This window comes from Macrobrachium nipponense, chromosome 37 (genome assembly GCF_015104395.2).
Source record: "Macrobrachium nipponense isolate FS-2020 chromosome 37, ASM1510439v2, whole genome shotgun sequence".
Classification (NCBI taxonomy): domain Eukaryota; kingdom Metazoa; phylum Arthropoda; class Malacostraca; order Decapoda; family Palaemonidae; genus Macrobrachium; species Macrobrachium nipponense.
The window spans coordinates 19,402,025-19,418,521 of NC_061097.1; the positions used below are offsets into that span (position 1 = coordinate 19,402,025).

Sequence of the window (16,497 nt, forward strand, 5' to 3'; positions counted from 1 at the left end):
ACCTACAACGAGGTTTTGATATTAGTACCAAGAATGCTTAACCACAGAGGAGAGAGAGAGAGAGAGTGGGGAGCATTTTACCATTATAAACATACACGATGTATTTGATTATCAGTACCCCACGAGCACACAGAGGACGAGAGAGAGGAGCAGAGAGAGGTAGAAGAAGAGACGAGGAGAGAGAGAGAGAGGAGAGAGAGTGGGGAGCATTTTACCATTATAACATACACGATGTTTGATTATAGTACCAAGAATGCAACCACAGAGGAGAGAGAGAGAGAGAGAGAGAGCATTTTACCATTATTACATACACGATGTTTGATTATAGTTTACCAAGAATGCAAACCACAGAGGGAGAGAGAGAGAGACAGGGGGAGCATTTTACCAGTTATAACCATACACCGAGTTTGATTATAGTACCAAGAATGACCAACCAAGAGAGAGAGAGGAGAGAGGGTGGGGAGCATTTTACCATTATAACATACACGATGTTTGATTATAGTACCAAGAATGCAAACCACAGAGGAGAGAGAGAGATGAGATGAGAGAGAGAGAAGAGGATGGGGAGAGAGGAGGAGGAGAAGAGAGAGAGGAGCATTTTACCATTATACCTACACGATGTTTGATTATAGTACCAACGAATGCAACCACAGAGGGAGAGAGAGAGAGAGAGAGAGAGAGAGAGAGAGAGAGAGAGAGAGAGTGGGGAGCATTTTACCATTATAACATACACGATGTTTGATTATAGTACCAAGAATGCAACCACAGAGGAGAGAGAGAGAGAGAGAGAGAGAGAGTGGGGAGCATTTACCATTATAACATACACGATGTTTGATTATAGTACCAAGAATGCAACCACAGAGGAGAGAGAGAGAGAGAGAGAGAGAGAGAGAGAGAGGAGAGGGGGGAGCATTTTACCATTATAACATACACGATGTTTGATTATAGTACCAAGAATGCAACCAAATAGAGGAGAGAGAGAGGGAGAGAGGGAGATACCCACTTTAAAATACACGAATGTTTGATATAGTTACAAGAAATGAAACCAGCGGAGAGGAGAGAGAGGAGAGAGAGAGAGAGCGAGGGGGGGGAGCATTTTCCATTTAAACATAAACGATTGTTTGATTAGTTACCACGAATGCAAAACCACAGAGGAGAGAGAGAGATGAGAGAGAGAAATAGGAGAGAGAGATGAGATGGGGAGCGAGAGAGAAGAGAGAGAGAGTTTTGGGGAGCCATTTTATATATAACATACGATGTTTGATTATAGTACCACGAATGCAACCACAGAGGAGAGAGAGAGAGAGAGAGAAGCCGCAGGTAACACGAGATCCATACCTTAGATTTGGCGTTGTCCAAGAAAACTCGGTCTTCCAGGGACTCCACCGCCGACGCCACCGGCCGCACCTCGCTCTCGGTCACCCCTGGACACAGAGTTTCCAGGCTGGACGAAGGAAAGGACAGAATAAATCAAGGGAATGCAGGAAATGCGAGAGATATTGGCTACATGAATATATTCGATGCGATCTGCAATATTTTCTACATGAATTGGCCGTGTGGGACAGAGTCTGACATGCAGATGTAGAAGATAAAACAGGTTCTGTTGATAATCTTGACTGTCAAGGAAATTGATTTTCCGAATGATGCTGTATATCAATAATACATACATACATACATACATACATACATATATACATTTTACGTCATGGTCACAAACGAATTGTCTAAGAACATGAAAATATGAAGGTTGCCGTTACGTACGATACGTTGTATTCAAGAACAGACTATCTGGCGGTGGACGTAGGGAGGATGCCAAATCATTTTAAATAAAGCCTAAAAACTAATTTTAAATAAAGTCTAAAAACTAATATTATATAAAGCATAAACACTAATTTTAAATAAAGTCTAAAAACTAATTTTAAATAAAGCCTAAACACTAATTTTAAATAAAGCCTAAACACTAATTTTAAAGCCTAAACACTAATTTTAGTCTAAAAACTAATTTTAAATAAAGCCTACAAACTCATTTTAAATAAAGCCTAAACACTAATTTTAAATAAAGCCTAAATACTAATTATAAATAAAGCCTAAACACTAATTTTAAATAAAGCCTAAACACTAAGAATTCTCTCGCTGTCAACAGAGTTTCATGGTAGCCGAGGGCAAAATGGAGGAAAAAATATATACTGTTTCCAATGCTGCACCATCGTCCGTCAGGGGCATGGTGGTACCTGCAAACCATATGTGTCAAGAGTTAAGCTTTTAGAAATTTTGATGCAAATCTTCAGCGCAGTGTGGTGACAGACAGTACGGGGTTGCTAGGGCGGGGGAGGGGGGGTGGGGGAGCTGGCTCCAAGACTGGCGTGTGCGTCTGTGGTCTGGTTGCGTAATGCTTGGTGTTTTTTTTTATCCAAGCCCACCGTGCTTAAATTATCCGTTCTTAACATATATATTATAGACAATCATTGCAAATATTAATGTAAGAAAATGGTATGGTGAAGTTTTGACGTAAATGAAGCCTCAAAATGTGCTGGTGTGCAACCACGCCCTACCCGACCTCTATGATATCTTCAGAAGGGCAGGGCATGGGCATTTAAATTCGTAGTGGGAGAATGAAAGCGGTTCGTTCGCATAGGTACCTGCCTCGGTGTCTTCGTCAGAGAGAGGATGGTAGAATGAGAGCAAAGTTGAGTCACAGAATGGTCGAAGCAAGAAAGGTAGCAGGTTGTGTGCTAAGACAGGCCTGTACCTAGTTTTTTTTTTTTTATGCGAGGGGGTTGTTTTTCCCAAAACTGGACCTTTTCCTCTATAAAATGTCATTGCATATATAGGTATGTACGAGATGAAATACTTGAAAATGTTATTTTCGTTATATTAAGAAGAAAAATTGGGTACCTATACGGTCTATGCCCTTCTACCCGATTAGATGTTATTCAAAGTACTGACAGAATTTTACTTATAATTTTGAAAGTTTGCACTGAAATTCAAGAATATTTCTTCAGTTTTATTGATTGATTCATTTATGTTAATGATAACATGCATAGTACTTTATTTGTTATGTTATACTTTGACTTAACAAAAAAACAATTATTATTTATTACTTTGTAAGTACAGTTAAATGAAAACAATAGTCACAGAAAATATGGACTGCCAGAAATTTATGGGGGTGGGGGGTTGGTCATTCGACACCCCCGACGCCACCCTCGGTATGGGCTTCTAAGGACTGGCCAGAGATTGCAACAGTTTATAGAAGCCAAGGATGACTGAGTAAGGGGACTGTTGAGCCAACTTCTCTGTGTGGAAGTGAAGTGTGGTTGCTGAACACGAATTAAACGAAGGTTGCAGCTGTTGAGATGAACTGTCTGTGTAGCACTTGTGAAGTGAAGAAGATTGAAAAGGTAAGACATATGACGGTACCCAGAGGTGCAAAATAGGTTGGTTATTTAAGTATAGCTCAGTTTAACCAGACCACTGAGCTGATTAATAGATCTCCTAGAACTGGCCCTAGCGATTAGATATTTTTACGAAGCTAGAAACCAATTGGTTACTTAGCAACGGGATCTACAGCTTACTGTGGGGTCCGAACCACATCGAGAAATGAATTGCTATCACTGGAAATAAATTCCTCTGATTTCGCGTTGGCAGAGGGGGTTCAGTGGTTGCTGTTAAGCTTTGTTTGGTGTGTATGGTGCTTTTACGTTGCATGGAACCAGCTGTTATTCAGCAACGGGACTTCCGAACCACACCGAGAGTGAACTTCTACCACCAGAAATACACATGTTAAACTCTGTATGAGTGTATGGACCTTTTCTACTTACTGAGGTCATAAACGATTTAAGAGTAAGAATACTACCACCGTAGGTCCTGCGTGTCCTAAAAGGCGACTAATAGGACAGCTGATGCCTTGCAGTCTTACTTTTTAGCAAAAGGCTGGGCTCACCGCCAATAACTGTGGAAACTGCTGCCCCTGCAGTCTTACTTTTTAGCAAAAGGCTGAGCTCACCGCCAATAACTGTGGAAACTGCTGCCCCTGCAGTCTTACTTTTTAGCAAAAGGCTGAGCTCACCACCAATAACCTTGGAAACTGCTGCCCCTGCAGTCTTACTTTTTAGCAAAAGGCTGAGCTCACCACCAATAACTGTGGAAACTGCTGCCCCTGCAGTCTTACTTTTTAGCAAAAGGCTGAGCTCACCGCCAATAACTGTGGAAACTGCTGCCCCTGCAGTCTTACTTTTTAGCAAAAGGCTGAGCTTACCGCCAATAACTGTGGAAACTACTGCCCCTGCAGTCTTACTTTTTAGCAAAAGGCAGACCTCACCGCCAATAACTGTGGAAACTGCTGCCCCTGCCAGCGATTCTTTAGCAAAAGGCCTGAGGCTCAACCGCAATAACTGTGGAAATTACTGCCCTGCCAGTTCTTACTTTTTAGCAAAAGGCTGAGCTCACCGCCAATAACTGTGGAAACTGCTGCCCCTGCAGTCGTACTTTTTAGTAAAAGGCTAGACTGCCCCTGCAGTCTTACTTTTTAGCAAAAGGCTGAGCTCACCACCAATAACTGTGGAAACTGCTGCCCCTGCAGTCTTACTTTTTAGCAAAAGGCTGGGCTCACCGCCAATAACTGTGGAAACTGCTGCCCCGGCCAATCTTCACTTTAAGCCAAAGGTGGCTCCCCAACGCCAAATATACTGTGGAAACTGCTGCCCCTGCAGTCTTACTTTTTAGCAAAAGGTTGGGCTCACCGCCAATAACTGTGGAAACTGCTGCCCCTGCAGTCTTACTTTTTAGCAAAAGGTGGAAAAAGCTGCACGCCCAATAACCTGTGGAAACACCTGCTGCCCCTCCCTGCGTCTTACTTTTATGCAAAAGGCTTGGGCTCACCCACGCGCCAATAACTGTGGAAACTGCTGCCCCTGCAGTCTTACTTTTTAGCAAAAGGTTGGGCTCACCGCCAATAACTTTTTGTGGACTGCTGGCCCCTGCAAAAAGGTTTTCGGGGTACTTTTTAGCAAAAGGTTGGGCCTCACCGCCAAGTAAACTGTGGAAACTGCTTGCCCCACTCAATCGTACTTTTAGCAAAAGTATTGGGCTCCCGCCAATAACTTTTTGTGAAACTGCTGCCCTGCAGTCCGTACTTTTTAGGCAAAAAGTTTGGGCTCACCGCCATAACTGTTGAAACCTGCTGCCGCCTGCAAGGTTCGTAACTTTTTAGCAAAAGGTTGGGCTCAAACCGCCAATAACTGTGGAAACTGCCTTGCCCCTGCAGTCGTAACTTTTTTAGCAAAAGGTTTTTGGGCTCCACCGGCCAAATACTGGTTGGGAACTGCTGCCCCTGCAGTCCGTCCTTTTTAAGCAAAAGGTTGGGCTAACGCCAATCAACTGTGGAAACTGGTCTGCCCTGCAAGTCGTACTTTTTAGCAAAAGTTGGGCCCCTCGCCGCCAATAACTGTGAAACTGCTGCCCCTTTTTGCAATCTTACTTTTTAGCAAAAGGTTCGGGCTCACCGCCAATAACTGTGGAAACTGCTGCCCCTGCAGTCCCGTACTTTTTAGCAAAAGTTGGGGCTCACCGCCATAACTTGGGACATGCTGCCCTTGCAGTCTTACTTTTTAGCAAAGGTTGGGCTCACCGCCATCAAACTGTGAGAAACTCCTGCCCTGCATTCGTACTTTTTAGTACAAAAGGTTGGGCTCACCCGCCAATAACTGGTGGGAAAGACTGCTGCCCTGCAGTCCGTTACTTTTTAGGCAAAAGGTTGGTCCTCAACCGCCAATAACTTTTTGTGGAACTGGCTCCCCTGCAAGGTTATTATTTTTTAGGCAAAAGGTTTGGATCTCTCAGCCCGCCAATAACTGTTTGGAAAACTGCTGCCCCTGCAGTCGTACCTTTTTAGGCAAAAGGTTGGGCGTGCTTGCCACCGCCAAATTCTGAATAAAAAAAATAAACTGGTGGGAAACGGGGGGGTTGCTGCCCATGGCCCTGGTTAGCTTACTTTTTAGGCAAAAGGCTTGGGCTCGATCCGACCGCCAATAACTGTGGAAAGCTGCTGGTGTCCCCGGGCCGGCAATCTTTACTACTGGTTTTAGCAAAGAGGTTGGGCTTCACCGCATTTTTAATGGAAACTGCTGGCCCCTTTGGGGCATGTCGTAACTTTTTAGGCAAAAGGTTGGGTCCAACCGCCAATCAACTGTGGAAACTGCTGGCCCCGCCTGCGACATCGTACCCTTTTTGAGCAAAAGGTTTTTGGCTCGCCCGCAATAAGCTGTGGAACTGGCTGCCCATGGGGGCAGTTGTACTTTTTAAGCAAAAGGTTGGGCTCAACACCGCCCAATTAACTGTGGTAAAACTGCTGCCCCTGCATGTCCCCCTTACTTTTTAGGTAAAAGGTTGGGGTCTCACCCGCCTCAATAACTTTGGTGGAAACTGGCTGCCCCTGCCAGGTTCGTTACTTTTTAGTAAAAGGTTAGGGGCTCAAACCTGCCAATACTGTGGAAACTGCTTTTGCCCCTGCAGTCCTTCTACTTTTTAGCAAAAGGTTGGGCCTCACCTGCCAATAAATGGTGGCAAAACTGGCTGCCCCTTTGCAGTCTTACTTTTTTAGGGTCAAAATGGTTGGGGCTCCCAACCGCCAATAAACTGTGGAAACTGCTTGCCCCTGAGCAGGTCGTGACTTTTTAGAGCAAAAGGTTTGGGCTCATCCGCCACATATCTGTGGGAAACTGCTGCCCCTTGGCAGTTCGTTACTTTTTAGCAAAAGGTTGGGCTCACCGCCAATAACTGTGGAAACTGCTGCCCCTGCAGTCAGTACTTTTTAGGCAAAGGTTTGGGTCTCTACCGCCAATAACTGTGGAAAACTGCTGCCCGCTTGCATCGTACTTTTTAGGCAAAAGGTTGGGCTTTTTCACCGGCCAATAACTGTGGAAACTGGCTGGCCCTGCCGTCGTAATGCTTTTTAGGCCAAAAGGTTGGGCTGACTCGGCCAAATAAACTGTGTAAACTGTCCTGGCCCTTGCAGTCTTATCTTTTTAGCAAAAGGCTTTGGGAGCTCACCGCCAATAACTGTGGAAACTGCTGTCCCCGCCTGCAGTTGTTACTTTTTAGCAAAAGGCTGGTTTGGCCTCCTACCCCAAATAACTGTGGAAACTGCTGCCCCACCTGGCAAGTCTTGAAGCTTTTTAGCAAAGGCTGGGAGCTCAACCGCCAAATAACTGTGGAAACTGCTGGCCCCGCCTGCGTCTTACTTTTTAGCAAAAGCTGAAAAAGGGCTCACCACCACTAACTTTGGAAACTCTGCCCCTGCGTCTTCTTTTTGGCAAAAGGCTGAGCCAACGCCAATAACTGGGGAACTGGCGTGCCCTGCCGTCTTAACTTTTTTAGTAAAAGGCTGAGCCCCTCACCACCAATAACTGTGGAACTGCTGCCCTGCATCTTACTTTTTTAGCCAAAGGCTTTTGGCTCCCACCATTTTTACTGTGGAAACTGCTGCCCTGCAAAAGGTCTTACTTTTTAGGCAAGGCTGAGCTCACCGGCCAAAATAACTGTGGAAACTGCCTGCCCTCCTCAGTCTACTTTTTTAGCAACAGGCTGAGCTTCACACCAATTTAATGTGGAACTGCGCCCTGCAGTCGTAACTTTTTGGCAAAAGGCGAGCTCACCGGGCCAATAACTGTGGAAACTGCTGCCCCTGAAGTTCTTACTTTTTAGCAAAGGCTGGCTCCCGCCAATAACTTGGAAACTGCTGCCCGCATCCTTTGTCTTACTTTTTAAGTAAAGGCTGAGGCTCCCCGCCAATACTGGGAAACTGCTGCCCCGGCAGTTTTTACTTTTTTAAGCAAAAGGCTGGGCTCACCGCCAATAACTGTGGAAACTGCTGCCCCTGCAGTCTTAATTTTTAGCAGAAGGCTGGGCTGATCGCCAATAACTGTGGAAACTGCTACCCCTTTTTAGTAAAAGGCTAGGCCCACCACCAATAACTGGAAACTGCTGCCTTGCAGTCATACTTTTTAGTAAAAGGCTAGGCCCACAACCAATAACTGCGGTGAAAGCAGCAAGGACATGCGGTCGTAAAAACCCCCACTTTACCAAAACAATAAATCATGCCTGATGATGCCTTTGATAGAAGACAATGGAGAAGGCACATCAGGCAACCGACCCCTTAATGTAGGGATAACAGTGGGAAAGATGAAAGAAAGAAGACATGAAAGAGGCAGGGACTGTTGTGTTTATTATTTCAGAAGCCACTCCTGTTAACGTACTGAAATGAGATGATTATATATATATATATATATTATATATATATATATATTATATTATATATATATATATATATTATATATATATATATATATATATATATATATATATATATATACTACAGACAGTTCATACGTCATGACTCGCTCCGCCTGAGAGATTTGCAAATAAGTACTGAGATTCAAATTCCTAGGAGTCTTCCCTACGCGAGCTGCTGAAGAAATCGGGTGTTATATTAGACAAGTGTTTTGTAACAGCGTGACGTGTCGAATGGACAACGCTTTTAGATCTGTGTTATACGTAACTGGTCTCCACGTGTGTCTGCCCCTTACGTAAGTGAGTGAGCGGTTTATCTTTTTTTCTCTCTTTATCTTTGTATTTTCTTCCTGACATAACAGGAATCTACTAAGAGAGATAAAGGTTTTTGAGAGAGAGAGAGAGAGAGAGAGAGAGAGAGAGAGAGAGAGAGAGAGAAAAAAATAGTAGAAAGAGAGAGAGAGAGAGAGAGAGAGAGAGAGAGAGAGAGAGAGAGAGAGAGAGAGGATAAAATAGCAATAAGGGAGAGAGAGAGAGAGAGAGAGAGAGAGAGCGAGAGAGAGAGAGAGAGAGAGAGAATAAATAGTAGAAAGAGAGAGAGATAAAATAATTAAGAAAGAAAGAGAAGAGAGGGAGAGAGAGAGAGAGAGAGAGAGATGTGAGGGAGGGAGAGAGAGAGAGATAGAGAGAGAGAGTAAAAAAAGGAGAGAGAGAGGAGATAGAGAGATAGAGAGAGGTGAGAGAGAGATAGAGAGAGATAAAATAGTATTAAAGAGAGAGAGAGAGAGAGAGAGAGAGAGAGAGAGGAGATAGTAAAATAAAGGGGGGAGAGAGAGAGAGAGAGAGAGAGAGAGAGAGGATAAAATAGTAAAATAAAGGGGGAGAGAGAGAGAGAGAGAGAGGATAACATAATAAAAAAACGGAGAGGAAGAGAAGGAAGATGTGTGATCAATGGTATAGAAGAGAAACAGACCTTACCTTACCTTACAGACGTTACAGCTAGTTCGGGTTTCCCCAGGTCCCTCAGTGTGAGGTACCTTTAATGTCTACCAGAGAATTGCTAATGCATCTTCCGGTATATTTTGCATCTTCCAATCTTGGATGGTCTGGGATGCAGCTTAGATAGTTGGCGAGCTTATTCTTAAACACATCTACGCTCACTCCTGATATATTCCTCGCATGAGCTGGCAACGCATTGAATAGGCGCTGCATTGTCGATGCTGGTGCGTGGTGGATTAATGTCCTGGGTGCTTTCCTTAGTTTTCCTGGTATAGTTTTGGGCACTATTAATCTACCTAAGCTTGCTTTTCCTGATATTTTTAGCTCCATGTTGTTTTGGGCAATTCCTTCTATCTGTTTCCATGCCTGTATTATCATGTAGTGTTCTCTTCTCCTTTCTAGACTATATAATTTTGAAAATTGTAGTCTTTCCCAGTAGTCAAGGTCCTTAACTTCTTCTATCCTAGCTGTAAAGGACCTTTGTACACTCTCTATTTGGGCAATATCCTTTTGGTAGTGTGAGTACCATATCATATTGCAATATTCAAGTGGACTACGAACATATGTTTTATAAAGCATAATCATGTGTTCGTCTTTTCTTGTTTTTAAGTGTCGCAACAACATTCCCATTTTTGCTTTGCCTTTTGCCAACAGAATGGCTATTTGATCATTGCATAACATGTTCCTATTCATCATCACACCAAGGTCTTTAACTGCTTCCTTATTTGTGATTGTCTCATTATTAGGTCCCCTATATGCATATAGCTTTCCTTCTCTGTCTCCATAATTTATTGATTCAAATTTATCAGAGTTATATACCATCCTATTTACCTCTGCCCAATCATATACTTTGTTAAGGTCTCTTTGTAGAGCGTTCCTATCTTCATCACAAGTAATTTCTCTACTTATTCTTGTGTCATCAGCGAAACTACTCACTACCGAATCCTTAACATTACTGTCTATGTCTTCAATCATAATAACAAACAATATTGCAGCTAGCACCGTACCTTGTGGCACACCGGATATTACCTTGGTTTCATCCGATTTCTCATCGTTTGCAATAACTATCTGTTTTCTGTTGTGTAAAAATTCTTTTAACCATCTTCCTACTTTATCTACGATATTGTGTTTTCTAATTTTCTTTGCTAATATATTATGGTCTACTTTGTCAAAAGCTTTTGCAAAGTCTAGATAAACCACATCTGTTTCATTTCCGCTTTTCATATTTTTGAATATGTTCTCACGGTGGACTAACAGTTGGGTTTGTGTACTTTTTCAGGGTACGAAACCGTGTTGTCCTATATTAAACAAATTATTTTTTATTAAATGTTTCATAATATTTTTCTTCATTACCCTTTCATACACTTTCATAATATGTGATGTTAGACTCACAGGCCTATAATTACTTGCCTCTAGTCTTGATCCACTTTGAAAGTAGGGTGATATATGCTAATTTGTGCTCATCATAAATCTTGCCTGTATCTACACTTTGTCTTAATAATATTGTAAGTGGCTTTGCGATAGAATGAACTACTTTCTTTAACAAAATAGCAGGGACTCCATCCGGCCCTGCAGCAGCTCCATTTTTAATTTCATTAATTGCCTGCACAATATCAGCTTCATTAATTTCTATGTCAGCTAAATATTCACTATTTTCGTCCCTTACTTCTATATCATTATCTTCATTATCTATTCTAGGGGTGAATTCTCTCTTTATCGTTCTTGCCAGTATGTTGCAAATTTCCTTTTTTCATTCGTTAACTCTCCCTTCAATTCTCAGAGGGCCTATTTCTATTCTTCTTTTATTCATCTTCTTCGCATATGAGTATAATAGTTTGGGGTTTGCTTGATATTTAATAGGGTTTTTTCTTCCAAGTCCCGTTTTTCATTTTCTTTTGATTGTATAATCTTTTTGTTCTGCATTTTCTATCTTACTTTTTAGTTCTATAACTTCCATGCATTTTTTTCTTTTGCAAGAGCCTTTTTTCCACTTTCTGATTTTCTGGAACAAGATCCTTCTGTCTCTTGTATGCATGAATGATGTTTCTTTTCTTCTTCGGTATATATTTCCTATCCACTATTTTCTCCATATTTTATATAATATCTCCGTATTTACCCTTATGTCATCACTTACGAAAATGTTATCCCAATCTTTGTTTAATTCTTCATTAATTTCTGACCATTTTATATTTTTACTGTAGAAGTTGTATTTTCCATATCCTTCCCACTTTTCATTTCTTGCTTATCTCTATTTTCACTTGCTTTGAATGAACTGTTTAATTCTATGACATTATGATCTGAAATACTCGCATTATAAACTATTATTTCTTTAACATAATTCATCTCGTTCACAAATACTAGGTCTAAAGTACCTTTTCCTTTGGTTGTTGGCAGGTGATTTATTTGTTGAATGTTGTATTCTAGTAGCATATCTAATAGCTTTTCAAATTGCCTCTTATCTTCTGCACTAACTATTACTCTCTTTTTTATATGTATAAGTACAACCACAGTCTCCTATTCGTTTCTTTCCATTCTACGAAAGGAAAGTTGAAGTCACCAGATAGGAGAATAGTCCAGTCCTGTGATTTCTACATATATCATCCAATTTTTCAATTATTAAGTCAAACTTAATTTAGTATTAGGAGGTCTATATATTACTATGTTCATCAATTTTTCAGATTCAAATTCTACCGCTATTAGTTCACATTCTGAGTTACTATATTTCTCATATATTTGTCCTTGTTTTTTGTCTTTCCCATATATTGCGGTTCCCCCTTGATTCCTATTTTTTCTATCTGATCTATAAGTTTGCAACCCTTTTATTTGATCATCATTCCCAGTCTCTTGGGAATACCAGGTTTCACTTATATTCATTATATCTATTTTCTTTCATTTTGGGTTAGTTCTTCTAAGTACTCTATTTTTCTTTTTGAGTTACTCGTAACTAAACCCTGCGCATTCATCACTATGATGGTTTGCGTGTTTTCTCCTTCATTTAATATTGGTAGTAATAAGGATTTTCCCATGTCTCTTTCCTGTTCTGGTATGTTGTTCTTTTTTTCATTTCCAGAAATTCTGACATTAAAAAATCCAACTTTTCCATAATATTTGATCTTCCTTCATCATAATTATTCATTTTGTGTCTGAATCTGCAATTTTCTCCGTTTCTGCAATATCCTCTTGCATAATAAATACAGTTGATTATCTCTTGAGTAGAATTTCGGAGCTGATGCTTTGAAATTTTTTTGCTGACACCTCTGCATATCTCATGGTGGTTTGCTTTTCTCTTTTACCTGATATTCTTGATTTCTCTCTTTATTTGTTTCTTCCTTATTTTGGATTTTATTACTTGGTTGGTTATTTATTTGATTATGATTCATGGCTACAGGGTGCATATATTTGCATTTTTTGTCGAACTTACATCCTTTTCCTTCTTTTAGGTTTTTACATATGGATGCAGCTCTCTGCAATCATCCCCATAGCCATCTAAGTATGCACATTTACCATATATTTCATATAGTTTTGACATACCTTAGGATGTTTGTAGTAACATCTTTCTCCAAATCTGCAATTCCCTCTTTTCAAAAGGTTGCAGATTTTGTCTTTCTTGTCTATTTTTTCCTCTTTCCCGTCATTGTGTAATCTCTGGGTAGAGCCTCTTCGGGATTTGCTTTTCTGTTGTCATATCGTAATTTATTTCTTCGTAGGTATGCTGCTTTATTGCCTCATATGTAGTATCAATGAGTATCTCTGCATCCATACTTTTATCTTGGTTCTTTGTTTTCCTTATTCTTTTTTTTGTCATTTCATTTTTGTTTACTTCTCTTCCGTTTTCCTCTTCTTCTTTTTCTTCTTCTTCTTCTCTTCTTCTTCATCCTCAACTATTTTGTACATTCAATCTTGATTTAATAACATTGTCTATCCATGATAGACATGTTGAACAAAAAATTCTTTGTATCTTTTTCTCAAATCTTGCATTACCTCAGCACACTGTGGATGGGTCAGAATGTTGCATGCAGCACATTTCTGATTAGGTTTTGTGGATTGACTATGCTATACCAAACCTTACACAGTTTGCATGCTTTTGGCATTATTTTTCCTAATGCATCAATTAGGATATTCACAAGATTCACCTTATTCATTTTTCTTGTCGGAATATGTTGGTTTATGTATATTTTCTTTTTATGAGTCCCTCTTGACCACTTGGATTTTATTTGGAACTTCTTCAATTATTTTCAAGATGTTTTCATTAGATTTGTTCCAGTTTGAAGGATTATATCCTTCTAATATATCTATGAATGCTTTTGTATCTTTTTGGTTAGGACTGTTGCTGATTTCATAGATGAGAAATGCCAGTTCCCTTCCTGCTACCTCATCGTATTGCGAATCCGCAAAGCAAGCTAAATTACGCCACCTCTTCCCGCAGTTGGAACTTACTGCCATCTTGTTCTGATTTCAGTATTACACTTGTTAAACTAACTTAGAAGACGCTTTATCCTACTATTTTCACACTAATCTTATCACCGATAAACTTGAGATATCTGTTGATTAATCTGACTTCACGCGGGTACGTCTCACCAAGCAAGATGGCTACTACGAGAGAGAGAGAGGGGGGGGCGGGGGAAATAGTATAAGTGCGGGGGGAGAGAGAGAGAGAGAGAGAGAGAGAGAGAGAGAGAGAGAGAGGAAAATATAATAAAAAGAGAGAGAGAGACAGAGAGAGAGAGAGGATAGAATGACATAAAAAAGGAGAGAAAGGGAGAAGGAAGAGGTGTAAGAGAGAGAGAGAGAGAAGAAAATATAATAAAAACGGAGAGAGAGAGAGAGAGAGAGACAGGAAAATATAATAAAAAGAGAGAGAGACACAGAGACAGAGAGGATAGAATGACATAAAAAAAAGGAGAGAAAGGAGAAGGAAGAGGTGTAATAGAGAGAGAGAGAGAGAGTACTTTTTCTCAACGAGAGAACAAAAGCTAATTAGAAAACAATTGGCGGTTTGTTTTTGTACATTAAAACTCATTAAGTCGTCATCCCGAATTTAGCCAAATCATAATTTAAAGTAAAAAAAAAAAAGAAAAAAAAAAGTATATAGTAATCTACGCAGCAAAAGGGAATGTGTGTCGAAGTAATGTTTTTGCTTATGTTTGTGTAAACAAAATGCTTTCAAAATAAAGACTGATCATGGTGATTAGAACAGAATAGAATAAGAATTTAGGCCAAAGGCCAAGCGCTGGGAACTGCGAGGTCAATCAGCCCTGAAATGGAAATTGAGAGTAGGAAGGTCTGAAATGTGTAACAGGAGGAAAACCTCAAAGCAGTTGCACTATGAAACAACTGTTAGGAGAGGGTGGAAAGTAAGATGAAAGAAAGATAATATGGATAGAGGTACAGTAAAAGGAATGAAAGGGGTTGCAGCTAGGGGTCGAAGGGACGCTGCAAAGAACCTCAAGTAATGCCTACTGTGCAGCACATGAGGTGCACTGACGGCACTAACCCATTACTCGGAAATAAGTTCTCTGGTGTGTTCGGTTGAAGAGTGGATGGAAACTATCTATAAAAAAATATATAAACTTTCGCAACTGGTGTGTTGGAATTGTGACTTGTCGCCAAGAAAACTATCCTACTAACTATCCTACTCATACTGACTTTTGCAACTGAAACCACGCCCAACTCTGAACATACGTCAGTGGTCACCCATCCCAAGTTCTGGCCACACCTAGAGGGATATGGGATATGCCAGAGGAAATTGTACCCATGATCAAAGGAACACTAGGCACGATCCCATGAAACAGAACCTGGAAAAACTAGAAGTCGAAGTAGCTCCAGGACTCACGCAGAAGAGTGTGCTATTAGAAACAGCCCACATAGTGAGAAAAGTGATGGATTCCTGAGGAGGCAGGCTGTAACCCGGAACCCCACACTATAAATACCACCCAGTTGAATAGGATGACTGACATAGACAATCATATAATAATGACAGAAGGAAGTAGACTCTCTCTTAGACAAGTTCTGTTGAATAGAATAGCTGCGTCATGCGAGTTAATTTTATAGTGAGTCTTCTCAATTGTCTTTAGAATCCCTTCCCTTCTAAGTTAATACTGGACGATAATGGCCATTGTTCATGCTTTTGTAATGAGAAATACATTAGCAGCATATTTACAGCAGTCTTTACCGTCTACATATGAGAAGGTAGTGAAGTCATTGGCCAACATTGTCCAATATTAACTTAGCAAAGAAAAGAATTAAAAGATGAACTGAGAAGACCCAATATAAAATTAACTCAAATGACAGGGTCATCCTATCTAATAATAATAATAATAATAATAATAATAATAATAATAGTCACAGAAGATCAGGCAAAGATCCTCTGGGACTATGGCATCAGAACAGATAGGTTGATAAGTGCCAGTAGACCAGATTGACAAAATCAAGAAGAAAGTGTCACTCCTTAATGTCGCAGTACCATGGGACACCAGAATAGATGAGAAAGAAAGAAAAAAAACTGATAAGTATCAAGACCTGAAAATAGAAATAAGAAGGATATGGGATATGCCAGTGTGGAAATTATACCTATAGTCATTGGAACACTAGGCACGATCCCAAGATCCTTGAAAAGGAACCTGAGAAAACTAGAAGCTGAAGTAGCTCCAGGACTTATGCAGAAGAGTGTGCTCGTGGAAACAGCGCACGTAGGAAGAAAAGTGATGGACTCCTAAGGAGGCAGGATGCAACTCGGAACCCCACACTATAAAACAAAAATATAAAATTACACCCAGTTGAAAACCATGACTGTGATAGACAAAAAAAAATAATAATAATAATAATAATAATGGATACCCTAATCCAGACTGTAAGGATTGTATCTAGGGACATCAGGATGGAGTTTGGAATAGAAAAATGCGCCTTAGTTAACATACAAAAGGGTAAAGTAACAAGAACTGGAGGAATAAAGCTACCAGATGGGAGCAACATCAAACTCATAGATGAGACTGGATACAAATACCTGGGAATAATGGAAGGAGGGGATATAAAACACCAAGAGATGAAGGACACGATCAGGAAAGAATATATGCAGAGACTCAAGGCGATACTCAAGTCAAAACTCAACGCCGGAAATATGATAAAAGCCATAAACACATGGGCAGTGCCAGTAATCAGATACAGCGCAGGAATAGTGGAATGGACGAAGGCAGAACTTCGCAGCATAGATCA

General features: G+C 40.5%; 1 protein-coding gene across 6 annotated transcripts in view; it reads right to left on the bottom strand.

Annotated features, from left to right (window-relative positions):
- The window catches only part of LOC135209049 (uncharacterized), a 62,501-nt gene that overhangs the window by 16,379 nt on the left and 29,625 nt on the right, over positions 1-16,497 (bottom strand). For 5 of the 6 annotated variants that reach the window (XR_010313288.1, XM_064241601.1, XM_064241598.1 and 2 more), the window contains one exon: positions 1,339-1,444. The exons of the other annotated variant lie outside the window; for it this stretch is intronic. Coding sequence is in view for 4 of the 5 variants with exons in the window: in XM_064241601.1 (XP_064097671.1) it covers positions 1,339-1,444 (106 nt within the window). In the remaining variant the exon portion in view is untranslated. The remainder of the gene's footprint in view (positions 1-1,338; positions 1,445-16,497) is intronic. 6 annotated transcript variants of the gene reach the window in all.